General features: G+C 30.1%; 5 protein-coding genes across 6 annotated transcripts; 3 read left to right on the top strand and 2 right to left on the bottom strand.

Moving 5' to 3' along the window:
- Positions 1 to 37: 37 nt before the first annotated feature.
- LOC106116862 (uncharacterized) lies at positions 38 to 1,038 on the bottom strand. Of its 2 annotated transcripts, XM_013310911.1 has the most exons (2): positions 782 to 1,038; positions 38 to 590 (listed from the first exon to the last, which is right to left on the bottom strand). In XM_013310911.1, exon 2 carries the CDS (start codon positions 569 to 571, stop codon positions 116 to 118), a length of 456 nt encoding a protein of 151 aa, XP_013166365.1. In that variant the 5' UTR covers positions 572 to 590; positions 782 to 1,038; the 3' UTR covers positions 38 to 115.
- A 188-nt stretch (positions 1,039 to 1,226) lies between these two features.
- Positions 1,227 to 4,843, top strand: LOC106116796 (RNA exonuclease 1 homolog). Its single transcript, XM_013310818.1, has one exon. It carries the CDS (start codon positions 1,335 to 1,337, stop codon positions 4,500 to 4,502), a length of 3,168 nt encoding a protein of 1,055 aa, XP_013166272.1. The 5' UTR covers positions 1,227 to 1,334; the 3' UTR covers positions 4,503 to 4,843.
- A 1,290-nt stretch (positions 4,844 to 6,133) lies between these two features.
- Positions 6,134 to 8,800, bottom strand: Ubc6 (ubiquitin conjugating enzyme 6). The gene is made up of 3 exons (XM_013310904.1): positions 8,518 to 8,800; positions 7,805 to 8,090; positions 6,134 to 7,177 (listed from the first exon to the last, which is right to left on the bottom strand). The coding sequence occupies exons 1-3, from the start codon at positions 8,559 to 8,561 to the stop codon at positions 7,052 to 7,054; spliced, it is 456 nt and encodes a 151-aa protein (XP_013166358.1). The 5' UTR covers positions 8,562 to 8,800; the 3' UTR covers positions 6,134 to 7,051.
- A 399-nt stretch (positions 8,801 to 9,199) lies between these two features.
- LOC106116514 (coiled-coil domain-containing protein 174) lies at positions 9,200 to 15,674 on the top strand. The gene is made up of 9 exons (XM_013310384.1): positions 9,200 to 9,235; positions 9,532 to 9,579; positions 10,910 to 10,954; positions 11,451 to 11,650; positions 12,222 to 12,407; positions 12,799 to 12,925; positions 13,518 to 13,659; positions 14,000 to 14,221; positions 14,826 to 15,674. The coding sequence occupies exons 1-9, from the start codon at positions 9,200 to 9,202 to the stop codon at positions 15,515 to 15,517; spliced, it is 1,698 nt and encodes a 565-aa protein (XP_013165838.1). The 3' UTR covers positions 15,518 to 15,674.
- A 2,653-nt stretch (positions 15,675 to 18,327) lies between these two features.
- On the top strand, positions 18,328 to 23,288 carry LOC106116513 (uncharacterized). Its single transcript, XM_013310381.1, has 8 exons — positions 18,328 to 18,389; positions 19,449 to 19,575; positions 19,809 to 20,056; positions 20,257 to 20,353; positions 20,567 to 20,786; positions 21,007 to 21,188; positions 21,258 to 21,547; positions 21,633 to 23,288. The coding sequence occupies exons 3-8, from the start codon at positions 19,862 to 19,864 to the stop codon at positions 21,930 to 21,932; spliced, it is 1,284 nt and encodes a 427-aa protein (XP_013165835.1). The 5' UTR covers positions 18,328 to 18,389; positions 19,449 to 19,575; positions 19,809 to 19,861; the 3' UTR covers positions 21,933 to 23,288.
- Positions 23,289 to 23,474: the final 186 nt, after the last annotated feature.

The raw sequence follows: 23,474 nt of genomic DNA, 5'->3' as shown, positions 1-23,474 counted from the left end.
GTAACAAATCAATCTTGAGTAAATGAAACTCGGAACATCTTTAAAATATTTTTTTTATTTAATACATACAAACCCAACAAAACTATCTTAACATATAAGATATAAAATTATAATATCAGGATACATTATCCTCAAAGTTATGCATCACACTTGTTATAGAAAGTGTTTCAAAATTGGGAATTTCATCAGAAACAGATGGAGTTTCACGATTTCTTTTTAAAAAAGGCCGTAGTAGACTTGTCAGTTTACTATCATTATTTACACCAAAATGTGATTCTGCCTTTTCAACTTGTTTTTCTATTTTATCCATGTTATGCTGCAATGTTATTACCACTTCATTTAAAGTTACAATTTTTTTAGACAATAATGTAATTTCTGCTCTGTATTTATTAATATCTGTTGTTACAGCTGTGTTACAATCACTATTTTTTAACTTTATCATGTGCACAACACTATTTAATTCTTCCAGTCTTGTTATCATGTTGTCTATAACATCTTGCACTGTTTGAAATCCATCGGCAACATCTAGTTTAAAGTACGATGAGTAATCCTTAGCCACCTTTTCCAACATTTTTATATTGCGCCAAAATCTGGAAACAAATATTCCAAAAAACTTGCTAGATAATCAACTACATCTGTCACTACTTTTGACAACTCTAGGAAAGAGGATGGAAGTCGACGATAAACTTTAATTAACAATTCCATAGTATTCCTAGAAGATAACTGTGTTAGAAAAGTACAGTTTTAAAGCAAAACCAAAGCAGACTTCAACCATACTTACGAAATTATACTATTACAACATGAACCATGACACCATTAGCATTTCCAAATCAGTTGCTGGTAGTTGCTGCTCTTACAACGAAGTTATAGTAAATAGGGGCAGTGATTATTACACATAAAATTAAGAAATTTAAATATTTTCACATTCTAATTTTTTCAAGTTGAATTCGAGAAAACGAAATTGTATAGCTTTGGTTTATCCAACTCTACTTTTTTAAGTTAACTTCAAAAAATTGAAGGGTTTATTGTTTGATCCTTTTAATTTTATTAAACATAAAATAATCCCTTTTTCAAATTGAATTTTAAACGAAAATTTGTAGGTTTTTACAAGTTTTTGAAATAATGCACAAGAACTGTTTCGGTGTAGAAAATTGTCTATGATTTTGACATTTTAAATATTTTTATTCTTAGTTTTATCATGAATTATAATCTGTGTTTTCGTTGACATAATCAGCTTGTATCAACTTGATGAGAGTTTAGGAGTATGCAATGTCTAGCTATTTGGTAGTAACATAGTGTTTCTTTATAAATAATCGAATGTTAATAATATTCTAATGCTTCCGTCAACCGGCTATTTTAAAGGCCTGAATTGTCCTTTTTTTGATAGCGGTCTTTGTGAACGACCTTACTGTCATTTTCGTCATGTTAAGAAAGAACCCCAAAACAACGATGGCATCGAAAGCGATACAATTTTACAAAAACTGGTGTCCGCGGCCGTACAGAAGGTGCTACAACAAACGGAATCTTCAGGAGCTATATCTCCGACCGGCACGGCAACAACAAATGAAGTATCAAAAGCGAACGTAGTTCAATCTGCACCTTGTAAAGCCACATACAATCCAACACCGATAGCAGAGTTGAACAAAATTAACAATGTCGATTTAGAAAACAACGAAGACGTAAATGAACAAAGAAAGAGGCACATTCCAGTACCTTATACTCCTAGGAAGCCGGCCAGTACGGCCATCAAGCGCCCAGTTGAAGTTAATGGTTCATTTAAGCCTTTCATATATATACCTCCGCCCACCTCGTATACTCCTGGTTCTACAGACAATTTACAATTGGACCCATACACTCCAAAAGGTACTGTAGAATCAAAAGAAACATATTTGCCAGGAAAAGAGACAGAATTACAAGAGTATACACCTAAAGATAATTCAACATCAACCAAACGAAGCTATATTCCTTCAGATAAAAGCACTAACAAAAAGAAAATATTGGAATATAAACCTACAAAAGTTACTAGTAAACCAGATGTCGGAAAAGTCACATATCAACCTACACCAAGATCTCTAGCTCCATGTTTTTCTAGTGATGAGGAAGTTGAACCCGATGAAAAGAAAAGAAAATTATCCAGTGATTTGAATGGGTTGGATGACTTAGGCCCTGAGTTTGATATACTAGACCAAATATTAGATGAAGAAAAATGTGAAAATAATCCTAAAAGTAATACTGAAGGAAATTCTACAAAAACAAAAAATAACAAAGAAAATAGTGTAAAGAAGGATACCAAGAATAAGGATGAAAAATCTGAAAAAGATAGAAATAAATCTAATAAAAGTAAATTAGACAGCAAAGAAAAGTCTAAAAACCATGATAAGCAGTCAAAGAGTAAAATCTCCTCGAGTAAAGATTCTGAACGAAAATCAAGCCACAAGAGTTCGAGTAAAGATAGAGATAAAACTGATAAGAATCATTCGTCAAAAAGTTCAAAACATAAAAGTAGTTCATCTAAGAGTTCAGAACATCATTCCAAAAATTCAAAATATCACAAAGAGGATTCTAAAAAGAAGGAAAGTAGTCACAAACAGAAAAGTCATAAAAGCTCAAAACATCATAAAGAGAAACATAAAGAAAAAAAAGAAGAGCCAGAGGACAATAACTTTGATTCAAATGAAAACAATGAAGAGCTTCTGGAGATGTCAGAATCAGACGAAGAAAGAATCACATTAGAATGTAAGAAAATTTTTGAAGAATATGTACCTGTAGAAAAACCTAAAATAGTAGAGGAAACAGTTAACAAGGATGATGATAATGAGATAGAAGAATATATACCAAGTAAAAAAAGGATATCTAGAACTATTGATAAAAATATAAAAGTAACTCCAAAGCCACAAGTAAAACCTAATTTTAAGATACATGCAGCACAAGCAATGGCCGACAGAATGGCGAAAATAAAAGAATTTCATGCTTCAAAAACCCCATCTAATAAAAATGAAGTTATTCAAAAACCACCAGACATTCAAAAAAATAATGTGTTTACTCCACCAAGTAGTGGCAACACTAAAATAAGAATTGCTCATGTGCCGTATGCATCTACATTAGTTAATGCAAAGAAAGGGATTTCTCACCCACCAGAAAATAATAAAAGCAGTCCATCAACTAGTTTTACTTCCATACAGACAGTTAAAAAGGGGACTCAGAGAGTTGCCCACATGCCTAATGAAAAATTTATTGACAGACCTGGTGTATTAGAGCCTCTTGCCTCCAAAATACCTGCAAACATTAGATCTATTTACTTAAATATGATGATAGATGAATGTTTAAAAATTTATTTATCAGCAACTGATGCCTATGCCAGAGCTCAACATGAAGAGTTAGCAACTAGTAAAAAATGTTCAACTATTCCAATATACAAAAATTCTTCAGTACTTACTGTCAGTAGGCTAAGAAAGGAAGTGCAAGAATGCAATGGTGTTAAGAAATCAGGCTCTGATTGTACGGCTCTGCAGAAAATTCCGCGGCCAATGTCTGGTACTACAAGTAGTGCAGGATCTTGGAGCATAGAAAATAAAAACAGGACAAATCTGATTGATAAAAATCACTTTAGTGGTGCAAAGCTGTATAATAATATACAAAAATGGGTTTTAACAGAGGAACAGTTGCAAAGTAATGGTTTTCCAAGACCACACAGCACTGGTGAAAAAGGTAGAGCAATTATCTATGGGCAGAAGAAGCAGAATCCTCCCAAAGGTTATATAAGAACCTGCTGTAGATGTAAGAAAGATTATACAGTAAACAAAAAGGGTTTTCCCGCGGTTAAAGAAGAGTGTATTTATCATCCGAATAACAAATATAGAGTGAGAGGTGAAGCTCGTTACCAGTGTTGCAGTCAAGATGCCACATCTGATGGCTGCTGTATAGCTTCCTGCCATGTATATGAATATGTAGATTATGAAAATTTAAAAGGTTACATCAGAACTATGCCACCAGAAACAGAAAGTGATGATTATGGAGTTTTTTCATTAGATTGTGAAATGTGTTACACTACACATGGCTTAGACTTGACAAGGGTAACTGTAATAAATTCGGCCTGTAAAGTTGTTTATGAGACACTTGTAAAACCTTTTTATCCTATAATAGACTATAATACAAGGTATTCTGGTATTACAGAGGAGCAAATGATGGGTGTGACGACCACACTTTTAGAGGTTCAAGCTACTCTTCTTAGTATGTTTAATAGTAAAACTATATTAATTGGTCACAGTTTAGAATCTGATTTCAAAGCACTTAAATTGATTCATGATACAGTAATAGATACTAGTGTTTTATTTCCTCATAAAATGGGCCCACCATATAAAAGAGCTTTAAAGAATCTATCATCTGAACATCTTAAGAAAATTATTCAGAATTCTGTTGATGGTCATGACAGTGCTGAAGATGCCACAGTTTGTATGGAACTATTGATATATAAACTAAAAGAAGATTTGAAGACAAGGTAATAGGTAATTACATTCTTAAATTTTTTAATTGTACCTTCAAGGCTGCTTATTAAGTGTAGCATTGATTGTTATCTGGGACAATTGATCTCTAAACTACTTTTATTGTAGCAAGTGATGAGCCATCATTGTGGATATAACAATAATACTCATAATTACTGAGACATGTTTTTCATATCCATTATCCTGGATTTGATCCAGACTACCCACTTTTTCTAATGAATTGTAACTACTACACAAATGTAGTATGTTGAATTATATGTTATGTTAAAATGAACTGATCTTTGATAATTGATAAGTAATAAATTGTTTACCTACGGGTTCTATGGTATTATAGCAATATCTGTCAATAATTGTATATTTCCTATTATTTATGAATTAAATTTATTTAAAACTTCATGATTATTGATTTTTAGATAAACATATTTTTTTTACAATCGTCAGTTATTTTATTTATCCTTAATCCTTATAAAATAATTGCTTTTTAGTTCTCTTAAACAATATACACAAGCCCGTAAAATAGAACGGTAGGCGGAGATTATGGACTTTCAAATTGAATACTCTCGTTTTATGACAAATGAGCTATTAAACTTATTTTAAAACAATAGTCAAATAATCTGTTTTAAGATACTAATCTTTAACAGCTCAGAACTTTACATAACCTTTTCAAAAATTCTTGGGTCATATTGCTTCAATGATGTGTCATTATCTGTCTCCGAGTTCTATTGGTTTAAAACATGAGGGTAGATAAAGATACTTAAACTAAAAGTTTATTAAGAGATTGTTAAACAACGACTGTATTTGACAACATTGTGAAACAGACTCCAAGTTGTTAAGTAACTTAAACAGGTCACATCATGAAACGTAAATAAACTACTATTGGTGTTTTTGTCTACAGTCCATCCCTATGGTAATTATACCACAGAAAAGATAAACCGGAAGTGGACCCATTTCTGCGTTTTGTCTAATGAGTTTGTGTGATGGAGGTCTAACTTTAGTCGTTCCCTCTCCACCAGTTTCTTATAAGGAAATGATGGGAAAAGAAGGTATTTTGGCGGAGGAGAGGACACTTGAAGGGGAAATATCCTCTTTCTGTGCGTCCTCTTCTGCGATTAAAGGTAGCTGCTTGTTCGTATGCCAACTCATAATAGCTATATATATATATATATATAAATTATAATTGATTCATATTAACTAAAATTTTAACGAATTCATACCGTAAAAACTACAAAAATAAAACCAAGAAGCAATTTGCATTACATAGATTGCATGTTGGATGTCACACAATTTATTTGTTAATTCTTTAATTTAGAGTTACCCTACATTAATCATTGAGCCTAAAGCTAATAATGTATGGCAATTAGAATAATGTTGCTTGTATTCATAATACTTTTAAAAAATGCATGAGAAATTTATCTTTCAGTAATTTATTTTTTTACCCTCTCGTTTGAAATTTTGTTAAATTCAAATTCCACTATCACATTGTTTTAGCAATACCAAATCATTGTTTATAATAAAAAATGTTTCATGTATTAAAACTGTCGATATGTTATGTATTCTTTCAAAAAAAAAATCTAAAGAGAAGTAAGTCATATAATTCTGCAAAAGGCTTCATATTGATTAAAACACAAATCTCAAACCGAAAATAATATTTTACTAGAAGACAAAATATTACATATACCTATGTAAAAATGATCATGAAACATTGCTAAATCATAGCTTAATGAGAAAACAAAATAGCTATACAACCCTTTAGAAAATATAACATTGGGACATTCAAAGTGCAGTGAAATTATAAATGATTTGTGCAGACGTGATAATGGACCAATAATACAGCATTAATATTTAAGAGTGTATTTTGTAAATGTTAACATTTTATAAAAAATTGTACTTTTTGCGTTCACATGAGTCTTTCTTACGGAGTTCACTGAATATTTTATTCCAATCTAAAGTTCATTATAAAATCGTTCACAAGCCCAATCGAGGTTCTTTTGTTAACTATAAAAGAAAATATAAGGTAACTACTCTACAGCTATATTATCAAAGCATAGGCAAGGATTAATTTTAACGCATATTGTAGAATGTAAATGGATGACCTAAGAAAACATTTTAGTATATTCAATTAATTTATATTTTAACACAAAAATTTAACTGAAATTAGTATAATGCTGAAACAGTGAAATATGAAGAATGTTGACAATATAAAAAATAAATAATTCAATTTATAAAATAAAACAAACTGCTATTTTTATTAATGTTAAACATGTTATTAGCCTATTATTTGCTATTTGCACATGGTAATCCAAGTTGAACATATTTTGATACAGATTATTAAAACACTACTACCAACAAAATAAAAATAAAATCCTTAATATACTTGGTTTACCAAAATCTTTTTTATGTCCCGTGCTGCCAATATACAAAGGCAGGTCTGTATATGGTATTATAATTTTTAATTTACACAATCGTCCCAATGAATTATATTGGTGGCCAATGCCATGGGCAGTGCAAATCATGCATACAACATTGTTGTCAACCCCACACAAGCCCTGCTAATCAATAAATGATTGTTCTACACAAGCTTTAACACGCTTCTCATATTCTCTGCGGTTTTCCTTGTACAACTGGGCCGCCATCGAATTTGCTGGTGAGTTGGGGTTAGGATCACTTAACAATGACTGGAAAAAACAAACAAATACAATTTACTTATATTATAAATGAGAATGTTTGAATAGATGGATGGATATTTGTTTGAAGGTATCTCTTGAACGGCTCTATGGTTTTTGATGAAATTTAACACAGATGTAGAACATAGTCTGGAAGACCAGATACTACAGCCTACTTATTACTTTTTTTAATTTCGGGCGGACGGAGTCATGGGCGACAACTAGTATACACTGTAAATGTATACTTACCACTATATTTGTTGAAAGATATAAATAATATTTATACTTATGGAGTATGGCCTCAGTAATTCCTATTTTAGACTTGTTCTAGAGCAAGTTTCATTTAATAGCACCATAAAGAAATAGTGACAATGACATATAAAAGTATAGTGCAATTAAAATTAAATAGGTCAAGATTCTTTGGCTTATATGAATTTGATAAACATATGAGAATAACTTCCTATTGGAATATAAAATGGTGTTGTAATCATAAAGCTATGGTCAATGTTTATGTTCAGTAGTGAACTGGATCAAAATGATGAAGATAATTATTGCAATTATAAAAATAAGTGATACAGGAGTCTTCAAATAAGATGAATTCAAATGCATAAATTTGTGCATAAAGAATTATACATTTACCTGTATTGAGGTTAAAATTGCAGAGACATCATATGTAGGACTCCATCTATTTTGCAAAATGTCTAAACAAATCCCACCATCAGCATACACATTTGGATGGAACATTTTGGATACAAATCGCACTGTTGGAGGTTTATTAGGATATTCCTCAGTAAATTCTATAGTTAATTTAAAGGTCCCATCTTCAAAAGGAGTATCATGGGGACCAAATATCACAGCATTCCAGATCATGATATTATTGTCAGTAGGAGCTCCAGAAACACCAGTGGGTGGGTCCTCTTGTAAGCTGTGAAGTATTAAAATAGAATATTTGAACATTCTAGAACATGGGAAAACAAGGTCAATGACATCTAAAAATGAAGTTTATTAAAAACTAGCTGACTGATACCTTACGCTTACTTTAACACAATAAACTTTCTAAACCTCCACATAACCTAATTTAGCAAACAATAACAAAGTTATACACCGATAAAAGTATAAATAACGGAGAACTTGACGTAGCCATGACGTAGCGTTAGAGCATGCGAAGAGTTCGTGTAAAATAATAGTGAACCTTCATCATCGACTTGATCGTATGAAATATGTAGATCATAAAAGAAATCGATGAATGTGACAATGATGTAATTGGATAGTTCAGCGTTATTTTTGTAGCTTGAAATTTCAATTTTTTATCCAAATTATTTCAAGTACCAACGCTATACGATTATTCCTACCGTTTAAAATCCCTCATAAGACGTCTTCTAGCTGGCGTTGACATTTTGATCGCACACAATTATTTCTAAGTAATAATGTTTTATTCTTTTGTACTTGATGTATAATATCACACGAACAACCGTTTATCACTATTTTTAAAATTTAGCTTAATTCTGTAAATCGTTTCTTTGTTATGTTGTATAGAGATTTTTTCGTCACGGCCTATGAAATAGTTGTCAGAATGACCATGAAATTAGCAAAAAAAAAACTAGCTGAGATCACTGCATTGCAAAGATGTCAGTCAAACTCAAAATGTGTCATTTTATTATTTTTAGGTTGGTGTTTGTCTATTCATTTACCCATAGACAATAAGAATTCTAAAAAATATCGAGATGACTCTCCAAACTACCTACCACTACCTACATACTAGAATGTACTGGATTCTATTTTCCTGTATTGTTTTATATAATGCTTTTAATAAAAATTACATTTATTTAACACAAATATTTTTACACTTCTTCCTACCTTTTGACGTTTATTATTATTCAGTACTCTACACAAACCTCAAACGATCAACCACTTCTTTATAATTCCCATGAAAGCAAAACATCACCACAAACATTTTTGACCCTTTACTTTCATCGTTTAGTATATACACATACAAATATAAGTAGCTACATTAATAAAAAATATCATAAAAATATGTTAACGGTTATTACTCAAAATATATCAGTACAGGTAAACGGTTTTTACAACGAAGTTACTTAACTATTGATTACAATGCAATGCACTGCACTATATGATTAGTATTGATCGGTTGTCAATGTGATAACTCAATGTTTACTCTTTGGAACTCCAGACAGCTCCAGAGCTATTTTGAGATCTTATGAATAATTATTTAAATTATTTAAAGAGGTCAATCTTTAAGATTTCAGTTTTCAGTAGTGTTTCAATTTCGTAGTTCGTTCAGCTGCCGTTTGCTGAGTGGTTTTTATGATCTTTAGGTTGGGAGACAACAAAGAAGGTAACTGGAGGTGTACCTCAACTTTTCACTCTCAACTCATATATGCATCTATAAAAAGGTAAATTTTTATTCTCTTATTAGATTATTAAGCTGGCGTTATATTAAATATTTAATTAATAATTTAGTAAATGTTGATTGTTTATAGAATTATGTTATAATAATTTATAATTATAATGATGTGGTATACACTGCAAAAAGTCTTTGTGAAAACATGATTTGGCAAATGTATGCATGATCACAACATCAAAATGGCTGCCCTTATTTGGCTATACTTTTAAAAAATTGTGTTTCTAGTTGAGTAGGATGAGTTTTTTGCTAAATAAAATTTTATAAAAGATAGGGAAGGAAAGGGAAAGAAAGTCGAAATTGAATATTTCACCTTTCTTACCCTTTCCTTCTCCATTCAGCTCAGTCAAATTTTCATGGTAATTATATCATTCTAATGAATGCTTCCATCGATTTACCATACAAGTTTCTACCATATTACTGTGTGTTTTTATTTTTCATTTATCTGTTTAATTTGTACATTGTTTCATTTTAGCAATCTTAATAATTATGGTGCAATAATATACATATAGAATGCCTATATATATATATTAAGTTTTGTTATTATTGTAGTGATAAAGTTAATCAATACAATTGTGGAAATTCTACAGATATTGAATTAATGAGTAGAAAGCCAGCTACAGGCCTACAGTTGGACTGTACAGTTAAAACATTACAAGTCAAACTGAGACCTGTACAGTTTAACTGACACACAATATGGATTGACTTTTGTCAACCACTATTAGCCTAATAGTCTAGGACAGGGATGGTGCACTTATGGCACATAATATTTTAGGCATGTCAGCTAACAAAAATATGATGATTTTTGTTACAAAAAGAGTGATTTAGGCATATGTGAAGCAGAAACACATATAATAAGACAAAATGATTTCCAATCTATGATTTCACCAAAAATTTCTTTAGAAAAATGGTAAATTGATATGTAAATGCTAGACATCCCTGATTAAAAGTATGATAATATGATCACATGGTTGGGGATTTGAATCTTGCCATCTGACTGTTGGAAATCATAAAAAAGCATCAAGCTTCGTTACAATAGTTACCAAAAACAACAACAATATATTAACAAAATCTCGATTTTGTTTTTCATATAAAAATAATTTGTCTTTGAATACACATTTTAGCAGTGGATTAAGATCATGTGATTTTTACCTTTTTAAAAGCTTTTCCTTATTAAAGGCTGGCGTGCACATAAAACAAATTTTTACATGTAAAACAAATTAAATGTTTTCATTTCTTTGATTTTTTTTTAAATTTTGTACATTATATTTATTTGCGAAATGTTTTTTATTTTGTTTTTTGAGTTTTTTTTTTATTTTTAGATTTTTGGAACTCAAAACAGAACCGTAAACACACAAACTATTACAGTAAGTATTACCAACACCAATAAAATATATTAAATAAATTATATATTTCATGGGTGTATCATTATTACTGATATATTTGTAAAGAGGAAAAAAAAAGCGTTTATATTTTCGAAAAAGGTAATTTTGAGAATGTCGGACGAGAAACAATGTAAAATGCTACTAAAAGGGTTTGTATGATAAAAAGATAAAAAAATAAACATTTTTTAAAGCAGCAACAACTTTTAGTGAACAAAATGAATGAACAGACAGTAAAGAAGATTTCTTTTAACAAATCTATTGTAAGTATGAATATATTTATACAAAATAATTATATTTAGAACAGATGTTGGCAACCTTTTTTAAAAGCTGGTCAAAATAACAAAGAGTCAGTATTAAAAAATCTTCTATTATTTTTTTATTGTTTCGATCATAATTACAATGTAACCTGCTATAGGTTGTCAACGCCTGGCTTAGAATGGAGATCAGGTGTTGCTAAATGCTCTTTCAATTATTTCAGCTATTAGGTCTCAAAGCGGAACTTCTTAAGAAACAGGAAGAGGTTATAGAAAAGAAACAACTACCACAGCATAAAGTAGAAAATTTTAAACCTTCGAAAACTGAAAAGAAAACAGATGACAGTCAACAGAGTCATAAAACTTTCAAAGATAACCTTAAAGCTGTTGACACAGATGAATTAGAGGCTATTAGAAAATCTAAGTTAGTATTTTTTTTTAATTTCATGTATATATCCCTGATATTTCATATCTAAACAACTATATATATTGTCACCCATCTTTATTAGTAAAAATAAACATGACATAATTTATTTAGGATTTTTCCACTACCGAAACACCATATGATAATCTTGGAAGCAATCGATACAATTCAAAGTGATATTTGCATTAAACAATGATAATATCAAGATAAACTGCGTAGTAGGCTGTAACCTTTGGGTACAAATGTTTTGTCGTCGTATAATTTCATGGCCAGACAGTATTAACATGTTGTTATTCTTGTTTTCTTAAACAGAATAAGTAGGGTGACAATATGTGTTGATATATTGAAAAATGTTTCAACTACAGAAACCCACTGGTTATTTTGTATATGATAAATAGGTGACGCCAAAGAGGGCAAGAGGGTTTGCCCCTAGAGAATCGAAATATGTCAAAAAATTTAACCGCATGCTTTTTGGATTTAAAAAAAAATAATTCTTTTTTTCTGGCTAAAGTTCCTTGATCGGCAAAGCCCTGGAAATGTAATTTCAAAACCTTAAAATTTTACGTTTCAGGTTAGCATTAGAGAAGAAAGCAGAATTATATGAACATTTATCTGATAAAAGAGGAAATTCTCAGCTTGCTGAAAGGTTTCTCGTTGATTTTAATGGCAAGAAACAAGCTGAATCCAAGGAAACAGAGCAACAGAGTGATGTCAAAACAGAACCAGTTAACAATGTTGTTGAAGACGACAGTGAATGGTAAGATATATATTTATTAAACTACTAGCAGTTGCCTGCGACTTCGTTCGCGCGGAATTAATGAAATCAAGGAATGAATAACCAATGTTCAATTTTTATGTTCATATTTAAAGTGGCTCAGTAGTTACGGAACATATTCGAAGGAAACAAACACACAATCAAATCTTTCCTCTTTATAATATAAGTGTAGATTACTTATTTTTTAAAAAAAAAACTAACCAGTTGTATTGACATTAACTGTTGTTGTTGTGTGTTTTATTTAAAAAAGGTATTCAAGGACTCATTTTTTTATTATAATGTTCTTATTTGAGTCTATATGTTTAAAGCAAGGGACAAACTAATATTTTTTTTGTTGTTTTTATTAAATTTTGTATTGTTTTTTTATTGCCAGGATTGAATTTACTGATTGTCTGGGACGATCACGTAAATGTCACAAGTCAGAGCTGGAGTTATTTAAGAAGAGAGACAGGGAGTTGATGAAGGCTATCACAAACTCTGATGACAATGAAATAGTTGAGGTGAGTTAATACATATACGTACATTTAGATAGATACTAGCTGTCGCCCCCGACTCCGGATATACCTTCAAACAAACATCCATCCATATAAACATTCTCATTTATAATATTAATAAGATTAGTTAAATAATAGCTAGAGTCAGTAGTAGTGTCTGCAACTATAGCCATCTAACCTATACGACGTAAAAGTCAAAGCTGCGCTTTTTACGTTAGTATGGACTAATTATAATTCTTACTAATATGAAAGCAAATGTTTGGATAGATGGATGGATGTTTTGTTTGAAGGTATCTCCAGAACTGGATGGATCCTGGATCTAGTTGAAATTTGGCATAGATGTAGAACATAGTCGGGAAGAATACATGCTACTAATTAAGCTTTTTACTTTAATCTCGCGCGGATGGAGTCGCGGCTGACAGTTAGTACGTAGCATTATTTGTGCAATAAAGATTAATCATGTTATTATAATTATTATTGGTACGGGTTAATATCTTATTTAATACATAAGTAGTATATAGAGCTATGCGAATTGTATTTTGTTTTATGTTTATCGTTCCTTAAAGTTCAAAACTAATATTAATTGACATAATTTCAGGAAATAAAGCAGCCAGAAAATCCATATTTAGTACAGAAAACAAACGATTACTTACAAACGTTGCGCGACAAATGGGATGAACAAGAAAGAGAGTTACTTGCGAAAGACAAAGATATACATTATCAAGATTTGTTATTCGATGGTATGTTATTTATTACTTTATTTATCTTTGTTTATTTTTGAATCGGAATATACTTCCTTACAACAATAATCCCTGAATACAAATAACTAGAAGAGATTTGATTTTTAGTTTATTAAGTAACAGATTATATTCTAAATATTTAAAATGTTTTTAATAATTTTATGGCCGTCTAGAATATAGATTTTTTCACGTTACATTCCATCGTTTTTTTTTAATCTATTTTGATTAATTATATCGATTTTAAAGTGTAGATTGGCGATAGCGCCATCTAGTTTCAAACATAGAAAAATTCTATAATAACGTAATAAAAGTTTTTTTAATTAATTGTTATTTTGTGCAGAGGCAAGAATCCATGGTGTCGGTTACTATTCCTTCTCGACGGATGAAACAACACGTCAGAAGCAAATGCAAGAATTACTGAAACAAAGACAGGAAACGTTGCGCGCACAGAAGGAAGCAGAAGAGAAGAAGAAGAAACGCGATGAACTGCTGGCAGCGAGGGTGGCGGCTGCTAGAGCCAGACAGCGAGCCAGAGCTGGTCTTCCTCCTGAGGAACCGAAGAGTAAGATGGAAATTTCAATATTTCCATTAGGCTTCATCCATAAATACGTCAACTATCATGAGGGGGGAGGGGGTCGACGAAGTGTGACAAGGGGAGGGGAGAGTCCCCAAATTTGGTGACGCCACATTTTTTCAACATACATATATATTTTGATAAATGCTGCAACAATTCGTCTTGTTGTCATTTTTTTTTAATTTGTGACGTCACACTAAAGGGTTACAAATGTGACCAGCTGTGATCAGTTGTGACAAAGACGGGGGAGGGGGTCCAAAAATAATGAAGTTCTTGTGACGTAATTTGTGGATAGCCCCTTATTAGCTCCCATTTTATATTAATATTGTTATGTGTTTTCTTTACTTTAGTATGTCCTTAGCCGACAATGAAATAATGCATAGTAGCTTTTAGCTGAGCAAATACTTAATTACTATTAATCTAATAATTATTACTAATCCTTTGACTACTAATTTTATATATTTGGTTGTTAATTTTACATAATTTATTACATAGAAAATATGTAAATAAATGAATATTTACTAATCGTAAATACTAATTTCAATTTCATTAAATAATGTAAGTGTCTAATGATGTTCTTTTTGCTTCATAGAGAATGAAAAAGATTTTACAACGTGTCTATTGGAATTTTTGACGCAACAAAGGAACGAAGCGGAGAATAAAGCTAAAGAAGAAGAGAAGAAGATTAGAGAGGAACAAGAGAAGGAGAGACAGAAGTTGAGAGAAGCTTATGTACGCGAATGGGATATTGGTAAAGAGGGTGTTGATGGAAAAGTCAAGAAATTCAGAGAACTAACACAAGAAGAATACGTTGAACAACAAAGAGCTAAAAGGATAAAAGAATTTGCACCAATACCTCAAACTTCAACAACAGCAAGTCAAGAGTTTGACGACGAAGGAAATATTGTAAATGAGAAAAAAACATGGTCAGATGTTCGAACAAAAACACCTCCTCCACCAATTATAGGACCCATTGATGAAGTACCCAAAGGTCTATTTTTTACAACTAAAAAAGATTTAAAATATAAAAATTTCGTACCAGCATCTACTCCTATAATAAATGAATTAGATGATGAAGAAAGACCAGAAAAGAGAAGGAATGATGGTACAGAAATAGCACCACCCCCGACTTATGATTATTACGGACCAGTTCCAAAGCAAGCTAAGGGAAGGAAACCATTTGATTCGGATTTAAACGAAGCCTTTACTCAAGGCGCTAGAAGTTTAGAAACTAAAAAAATTGATCGAAAATTACTTCAACATTATGATTTTACTTTCGATTAAATCTAGATATAAATTATTTTAATGTATAATATAATTTAATGTAAATAAAGAACTATTATAGAAATGCATTGTTTTCAAATATATAATATGAATACCTAAAAAATGTATTAATATAGAATTGATTTCTAATTTAAGAAAACAAGGATAAGCAAATCAATACTGATGAGTTTGTTTTATTTTTTTATTTTAGCATATCTCCTTATTTATTCAATTATGTACTTTCTTCATTTTAGTAAATAACCACGAATTTTAAAAAAAGAATGGATTGTAAAAGTTAGAACTTCTCTAATACGAAAAGAAAGTTCGCATTCCTTTAGTTAACTATAGTTTCCAAGTCATGTATAGATGGCGCTATTTTCAATTGCGGTTTCGTAAAAAAATAAAGAATGAATAGTTATAAAATGATTATTAATAATTGGTCATTGATATTCATACATTTCAAATGTTTTAAACATCTTAAGTCAGTAAAATTACGAACAAATACTGTTAATTGAACTACAGCTTACATTCGCCAATATTTAAAAGTTCAATATTATACATTTTGTTAGCATTTGCGAATGTATTGAACTATATAAATCATTTTAATTGTATAGGTTAATTTATTTAAATGTTATGATTTCAGGAAACAAATCGTGAGACAAAAATACCTGGTAGAGCTAATGACTTAATACGTTAAAAACAAATAATTAAAAACTAAAAACACTGTAACGAATTATTTAGTAGGTATAAAATTTTACTTTTTAATTTAATTTAGTTACGACTTTTCTCGTTTTCTTTATTTGACATTCCAGTATTGATTCTATTTACTAAACTAAATTGAAGTATTAAACTGCTACTAGTAATATTTTGTATGGAGATATAAAAAATACCTATATTTATTAAGTAGATATATAGGTATTCTCTTATATACAGCTCTCAATATATCAATTTAATCCGTAGTATTGATTTTTCACAAAATTCCACCAATTCGTTACATTAATTTAATATTCATTTATGCAAGATTGCTATTTACTTTCAGAAGGTATTGGCATAATGAGTTCCTCTAGTAATGATGAGACTGATAACGAGGAAAAGGAGGAAAAAATGAAACTGTCCTCCAAACAAAGACATGAGAATAGAAAGAAGCGCGAGTCAAAGCAAAAGAAGAAGAGTAAAAAATATATGCGAATGATTTCAATGTCATCATCTCAGCTTCGTCGCATTTCTAATTCAAAAAAGAAAGGTAAATATAGTATGTAATAATTGCTGCAACAGACCGCATAATGTTGTTTTAGTTTAGTAAATTGTAAAAAAATAAAGACGTTTTTAATTATACCATAGACTTAAATGTCAAATCTGCAAACTTAAATTATTGCCGTATTGAAATTATTTATTAAATATAATTGTTATTTCAGAACGTCCTAAGAGTTTAAAGGAGCATCTGATTGAATATTTAAAGGAAAAAAAAGATATCGAAGATATTAAAGCGAGACTTGAGAAAAAGGAAGAACAGAGGATACAGAAACATTATCTTAAGTACAAAGGAGTAAGAGCTAGAGTGAAAGAAGAAGCTAAAGAAATCGGAGCCATTAAACAAGAACGTAAACAACCGAAGAAAATGAATAAGAAGCAAAAAATTCCACTTCGACGACCACATTTAAAGAAAAGAAAGGGAATAGATAGAAATGGAAATATTCTCAAAAGTTACCCATATAGCACTTTCTCTAAGTTAGTTCAACCAATTGATCCTATGTTGAACTTAGGCCATATTGATAAAGGTGCCAATGAATTCGAGGCTATTAATAAAAATCTTATATCAGAATATACTAATTCTGTGATTGAGTCTAATTCAGTTAATCATAACGGAATTGATGATAGTACATCTAAAGAAAGTCAGATACATGATTTAACGAATGACGACATACTTCTACCGTATTCTGACATGAGCACAGATTCTGACATTGGATCTGACAATATGACGCAAGAAGACGAGTACTCGGAAATACAAGTAAGCAATCGAAAATCGTTGAAGCAAGCTTTATTAGAATAATATACGAATATAAATTAGTATATACAAGTAGATAATGATGATAAATAAAGAACTAATGGATTATAAGAATTTTATTATTATTTTAGTACCGATCTTTACGTAACTTTAAATTTTATATGAGACCTACTAAAATTAAGGAAATGAATATTTTTGTTAAAATTATTTAAAATAATATTACATAGTGTCAATACAATTTTAGATTGATTTAAATAGTATTTAAGTTAACTAAACGGATTTTTTTTCAATCGGAAATCGGATACATACAAAACTGTCAAAATTCGGTCAAAATATTGACAACACGTAATGCCATTTATGGTGACCTTCAAGCAACATACTAGAATCTCCTTCACTGAACGAATTTACAAAATTGAGTTAGGTTAAGTAACGTCATTCGGTGTGATATCGCAAAAATATAATAGAGAACAGTCTCTACTACATACCATGTGGATCTGAATAAACGTACCCATACGTAAAATTACCGTCAGTGAACACTGTCGAAACACATATGCGAAACATATAGCTATCTCTCTCATTTTCTTTGGTAAAATAGAGAAAATAATGTTTTTGTATATGTCGTTAGACAGTGGACTTACTGTAAACATTACATTTCTATGTGTATGACGTGGCAACACTATGTTATGTCACATTTTAATTTATTTAAAATGTACCTTACATCTGCGTTTTAAATTGTTAAGCGTTAGAATATATTGTGTTATTTGAATTGTGAAAAACCAACTGAAAATAGTGTGAGTAAAGACGAGATATATAAAATTGTATTATTGTTATATTTTACTTAATATACTAGATTACGTAAATTGAGTTTAGACGAAATGGAGTCTTTTGGTGAGTAAGAAATTACATAAAGTGTGATAATTTTTGAATGCACTGTAAATAAAATTTCTAGGTTAAGTCACTAGCTATTTATTCTGTAAAAGATCTATATATCATATTCTTAATATTTCATGTACATAATTACTATAAAAATATACATATAATTTTTTAAATAGAATTATTAAAAATTACTTGTGGTATATTAATTTTAAATATTAAAATAATCCAACATTTCTTTTAAATACAGTTCAAAAAATCCATTGGTGAGTATTTATATCCGAATCCATAGAATTAGTTAAAGCTTTATAAATGCAAAATGCATTTAGAATGTGTAACCATCGTTATTCTAACCTAAATAGTAATTACCAACGCTAACCATATAATGTATATAATAATGAATAGTTTGTTGAACACTAAAACGAAAATTACAATTATGACAACGTCGAATGTCACTAACGCATGTAATTTTGTAAAATGTATGTACAAAATAGTAATAACACATCAGAACATAACCTTGTTAGATAACGCTAATTACATGTTATGTACTTTAGAGGTAGTATATAAATAATTATATATAAAAGTTTAGTAGCCAATGCTTCGAAGCTTAAAATTTCTATGGTTATGTTCTATTAGGAAATTAATAATGATTTTATAAAGCGTGACGTTTATGCTATTACCCGCTTATTGTTAACTGTTAACAATAATAATTGTAATATAATTGCGAATGTATTGTGACGCTTTCACACCTTATTTATAATTAATTTATTCATATTGACAAAAATATGAAAAGTGTAACCTTTTTATAATTTTCTTGAAACAAAAGCTACTGAATTTTCAAGCTACAGCCAAAATAATAGCCGATATTTTCTTTCACAATTTTAATGATGAATAACGGTTAAAGTTAACGCTTGCTAGAAGATATATATTGGTAGCTTCAGACATGTTTCGTGTAGCTTTTAGTTCGTATTTCAATATTCACGCCTCTATGACTACACTAATAAAGTTAACTTTCATACTTTTATTAATTATGGTATATAATTTTTGTGTTAATTATTTTCCTTATGTTTTTAGGAGAGCAATTATTTCAAAATATATTTGGAGAAAAATACGCGTAACAATCTATACCGTATAAAGAATGAAAAGTTTCAGGAAAGTCGTCTATATGAAAAAAGTACATTTGGTAGAAGTTTTGGGAAAGGTTTGTGTAAACTTATATAAGTGTTAAAAAAATATTATTTATTTTGTTGTTTTAGCAATAGTAATGTGTAACAGTTAAATTATAACTTATTGGATACAATATGTCTCGTAAAATCCGTATTTGGGTATAAAAGTAAATGGATATGACTAAAATTTATTTCTATCGATCACGATAAATTAAAGTAGTCAGTATCTAATGCACATGCATATATGAAATTCAGTTAATCTTTGCAGAAACAGAATCGCAATGGGACAGAATTATAGAAGAACGTTATCAAAATCTAGAAATGGGAAGGAAAATATTCGAAAATGCGTATCGATTTATTGAAAACAGAGAAGACGATGACGAGGAGAGTGAATTTGAGAAGAAAAAACGTGCTACTGGTGCTAAAGATAAATCCAAGGACAGGAGCAATCGTTCAAAGAAACGTACCAAGAAGAAAGAAGAAACGTTCATCGATTCACGTAAAAAGAAGGCTAAAGTGAGAAATATAAATATAACTCTATTGCATGCCTGTTAATAATTTCAAAATATACATCTAATTTGCAGATTTAGTCAACAAGCCAGCTTTTTAGAGTTTTTTTGTTAGTGTCAAAAATTTTACGACAAAATACAATTGATTAATTCGCAATTTAAATATTTAGTACATATAATTACTAATGCAGTTTTTTTCGTTTTAAGGAAATAGATATATATATAGATGTGAAAACGATTCATCCAAGAGATCTTTATTTATCATCATTGCCACATTATACTGAATACAAAACTGAAGTTCATGGTACGTTGAAAATATTTATATTCGAAATTCAAAATTAATATCTATGGTTATATGATTTAAAATAATTCAATTCCAATAAATTATTCAAACTAAAATTTACGTATGTTCATCCTGTCTCTTCCGGTGTCCATCGGAATGATGGGCTCGAAACTTGTCAGTGCCGTCGGACGAACATACGTGATTTAGCCGTTTATTAGTTTTATTCAATTCCAGTGCCTAAATCCTGCATCGAACATGATCTTTCAACGTTCAAACATTCGGCACAAAGTGCCGATGAAATAACGTATAGTGAAAACTCCGACAAAGAAGAATCAAAAGCTTCAATTGAACGACCTGTTTCAAAACATCAGAAGACGAAAAAAACAACAGATGATAAAACAAATAAGAAAACAGAAACTAAAAGTATTAATGAGGTAAGCAGCATCCATGAACCGTGTTTATTAGCATTTAGGCCAAGATTACACATACAAATTTGCTAATAAAAACCTTAGACTTTTTGGGTTGATATAAATAATTTTTAATTTTAATTTAAAATTGTAAGTACCTAATCTAACCTAACATGAAAATATCTTAGAAATAATGGTCATTTTTTTGTTTGTTGCATTATATTTAAAATAAAAATTGTTTTCAATTCATGGTCACTTAACGCACAGATTTTATTTCCTATATTTAAGAAATATTTTCTTACTTTTAATAAAATTGTTACAGAAATGTCAAATATCCACATTGAATCCTCTGACACTCATCACTAAATATATATCCTCAATACGACATAAATATGAAAAAGAAAAGAGAATCATCGAAAAGAACAGGAGCTATCAAGATTTAGAAAACGGTTTGTTCTTTTTCTTTATCTTTTACTATGATCATTGAAACTGTTTTTCAAATTAGCATTGATTTTCAGAAAGAAAAAGCTGTCAAAAGAGGATAAATCGAGAACTGGAATTATTTAGAAAACTGGCAGAACAGCGTTATTCAGAAATATCGTCATCTGAAGATCTTACAGATGATGAAGCGGCCAAAAAAATTAAAAAATCCTTTACTGAAGTAAATGGGAGAGGTGAAAAGAAAAAAAATCAGGAGACAAAGCGATCGTCATCTCCAATTCTGATATACCATTATTATAGACCCGATTTCAAATCCAAAGACGACACAACATATTATGATTCCGATGGTTGTGTTCAGGAACCTAATGTAAGTAAAAAACTTTATCTCTAATACATAGAAGCAATATTTAATAGTCGGTTATAAAAACTTATATGTATTCTTTTCTTTTAAGAATTGGTTAAAAACTCATAAGGTACTCAGGACTCCTCTCCCGCTAACCAGTGCAAATGACAACAAACCAGATGAAAAAGTTTCAGAAGAAACAAAATCCAATAAGCATTCATTGGATTCTTTACCTTCTCAATCCGAAAACCAAGAAACTGTTTTAAACCAATTGAAAAAAGAAGAAGAAACACTTGATCATAAACTACAAAATATTAAATCGAAAGCAAACAACGAAAAGTTGAAAATACATTACGATCCAATGACAATCACATTTGATGCTCGATCAGTTACCAATTCCAATACATAAATTCATTTTATGTCACACAACTTATGTATGTACTTACTTTATAGATGTTACCTTATATTTCGTAGTCAAAAACGTGGTACATTAAGTTAAGAACTACGGTGAATTCTAGAATTTACCGGTAAAACTTAAGATTAACCAAGTAGTCATGGCAAAAATCCGAAACGTTTGTGGTCCTTGTGAGCATTTACCGCTTAGATTTTACCGGTAAATCTCAAGATTTTCCGAAATTCTTGTTTTTATAGTAATATTACAAATGGTCAGTTATCGATGAAATGGAAACATACAGGTTAAGATTAGTGTTTGCATTTTTATATATTTTATGGATACAATATACTGTATACGACCAGTAGCGGCGTTAGGGTAGGGCGAGGTGAGGCGACCGCCCAGGGCACCGGGCATAAGAGGGCGCCGCAAGCACCAGAGTCGGATCTTAAAGGGCGCCCACTGAGATATCATATTTTTAAAGGATTTCAACCCGATACCAAAAAAGGGGTCCCCGAAAATCTGGCCCAGGGCGCCGGAAATAAAACCTTAAACCGGCCCTGTATACAATGAAATAGATATAAGCATATATTTTAAATATATTTGATATGAAGATCCTGTTCTGTTACCATACTGTATGTTATAAGAAATATACTAAATTCAGGTCCTTCAATTATTTTAAATCGAATTTCTGAAAAAATTACGCTCAAATCGTTGTCAGGGTTCCGTCATGTTTATTCTCGAAGAGAAATTTATTTTTAATCTATCGTTATTTCTATTAATTTTATTTACAAAGTTTGTTACTATTAAGATGTTTTTACTTCACAGGGATATTTAGTCTAGAACTTTACAATACTGTGATTCTGAATCTTAATCGGCTTAATCCTTTTATATAAAAAATATGTTAAAACCAAAGACATTCAACATATACACCAACGAATAGACAGAACATATAATACGAAAATGTACTAATGATGAAGTTCTAGTTTAACACTAGTGATAATATTGACAATTACGTTGGATTATGATTAAAATATTTGAATTGTAATGTCCGCTCTATGTTTAATATTATATTTAACTCTATGACTGATATTATTGAATCTCTTTAATTGGAACATGAATTTATACGAATTGTGTAAATCTAAAAGACTTAACTGAAAAAAAAAATGTGAGCTTGTAGAGTTTATCTCTTGTTCCGTCTATTTATGTATTTTGACATATAAAGTTGACTAAATGGGATAATTTAGAAAATCGCTATTCCATTTATAAACACGCGTTTAAAATAATTCTGTTGCCATGTTATAGTAGAATATTTGTTAAAAAAAATGTTGTTCTATGTTTTTCACAATTACCTAATGTACTTATTTTAGTCAAATTTTGTTCCTAACTACTGATCAATTATCTATATCTATAGTATATGTAATTATTATATGTATTTTTTATATACACCAAAATTTTCCGTTTTGTCAAAATATTTTGTTGTAGGTAATAATGAAATGGGTATTTATAAAATTTTTCACTTTTTTATGACTACAGTTTATTTTGAAACTTATACATTGT

Source organism: Papilio xuthus, unplaced genomic scaffold (assembly GCF_000836235.2).
Source record: "Papilio xuthus unplaced genomic scaffold, Pxut_1.1 DF827714.1, whole genome shotgun sequence".
NCBI classification, from domain to species: Eukaryota; Metazoa; Arthropoda; class Insecta; order Lepidoptera; family Papilionidae; genus Papilio; species Papilio xuthus.
Note: the sequence above shows the minus strand (reverse complement) of the source record. Positions and strands in the feature narration are given on the sequence as shown.